Source organism: Aplysia californica, unplaced genomic scaffold, assembly GCF_000002075.1.
Source record: "Aplysia californica isolate F4 #8 unplaced genomic scaffold, AplCal3.0 scaffold00165, whole genome shotgun sequence".
Classification (NCBI taxonomy): domain Eukaryota; kingdom Metazoa; phylum Mollusca; class Gastropoda; order Aplysiida; family Aplysiidae; genus Aplysia; species Aplysia californica.
Window position 1 is genome coordinate 593407 of NW_004797435.1, and position 1378 is coordinate 594784.

General features: G+C 43.3%; 1 protein-coding gene across 1 annotated transcript in view; it reads right to left on the reverse strand.

Annotated features, from left to right (window-relative positions):
- LOC101863743 (leucine-rich repeat-containing protein 74A) overlaps nt 1–1378 on the reverse strand; it is a gene marked incomplete in the record, with an annotated part of 17649 nt that overhangs the window by 14072 nt on the left and 2199 nt on the right. Inside the window, 1 exon segment of the mRNA XM_035969652.1 lies at nt 689–908. Coding sequence (XP_035825545.1) covers nt 689–908 — 220 coding nt within the window.

Consider the following 1378-nt stretch of genomic DNA (forward strand, 5'->3'; position numbering starts at 1 on the left):
ATACATACACACACACACATACATACACACCCACACAATGCCCCCACAACGCGTGACACACAACGGTGACGGGCCGGACATGACGTACTCACAAGAGGACTTTCTCCCAGCTCTACCCAGACTTAGAGTACACGTGAGTATTGGACAGGGGATACACACACACGCTCTCTCTCTCTCTCTCTCTCTCTCTCTCTCTCTCTCTCACATACACACACACACACACACACACACACACACACACACACACGCATACACACCCACGTTCGCACAAACATTCATACACACTCGAACGCGCTTATACTCACATGTACGCGCTCATGCGCGCTCGCGCACACACACACATACTCACACAAACTGGTATAAGCAGTGAAGTTACTGTTGTTGTAGTCTTAGTGATGCTGTTGTAGCGACTGGTATAGAATTTAAATTTTATTATTATTTTCTTCTTTTTTTGGGGGGGGGGGGTAGAAAATGAACTACATCAGGGTATATTTATGTTCTTTGTCTGATTGGGTGTGCGCGTACGTGTCTGTGTATGTGTGTGTGTATGTGTGCGTGTGTGCATGTGCGCACGCGTGTGTATGTGTGCATGTGCGCTCGTGCGTATACCGAGCTCAACGTCTACGCTTTATTGACATTATTTTTTTTTTTAGTTCTTCATTGCGGTATCAACAAACTGAAAACTGACCACTAAAGCTATGGCTAGTGCCCTCGCCCCTCTGGGCCCAACGCCTTGGTGGGCTATGTTGATCACTCCTGTCGGGATATTCCGGAGGATTTTCTTGCACGGGGTGATACCCATCTTCTTGCAGGCGGCGCGGTACATCGCTTTGGGACGCTCGGGGTCATTGGGGCCGGGGAACTCTTTCTGCTGACCTGGAACGGCATTATGAAGGCTACGTATTACACTGTGCATGTGTAATGATTATGCACAAAGTAGGCTACAGTCTATTATAATGTAATGTAGGCCTATAATGATTGTGCATCATGGATGCTACATTATTATATTCTATATGTAATGATTGTGGATCATGTAGGCTACATATTATTATACGGTGCATGTGTAATGATTGTGCATTATAGAGGTCACAGATTACACTCACATGATTATTACTGTATTGGAGGCTACAGATCATATTGTATAGCGTAATGATTGTACGTCATGGAGGCTACAGATTACACTGTAAAAACATAACGATTATGCATCATAGGCTACATATTACACTGTAAAAACATAATGATTATGCATCATAGGCTACAGATTACACACGCGTAACGATTATATGCATCAGGTAGGCTACAGATTATGTTGTAAGTATATAATGATTGTATGCAAGATGGAGGCTAAAGATTATACATCATGTGTATATATATATAT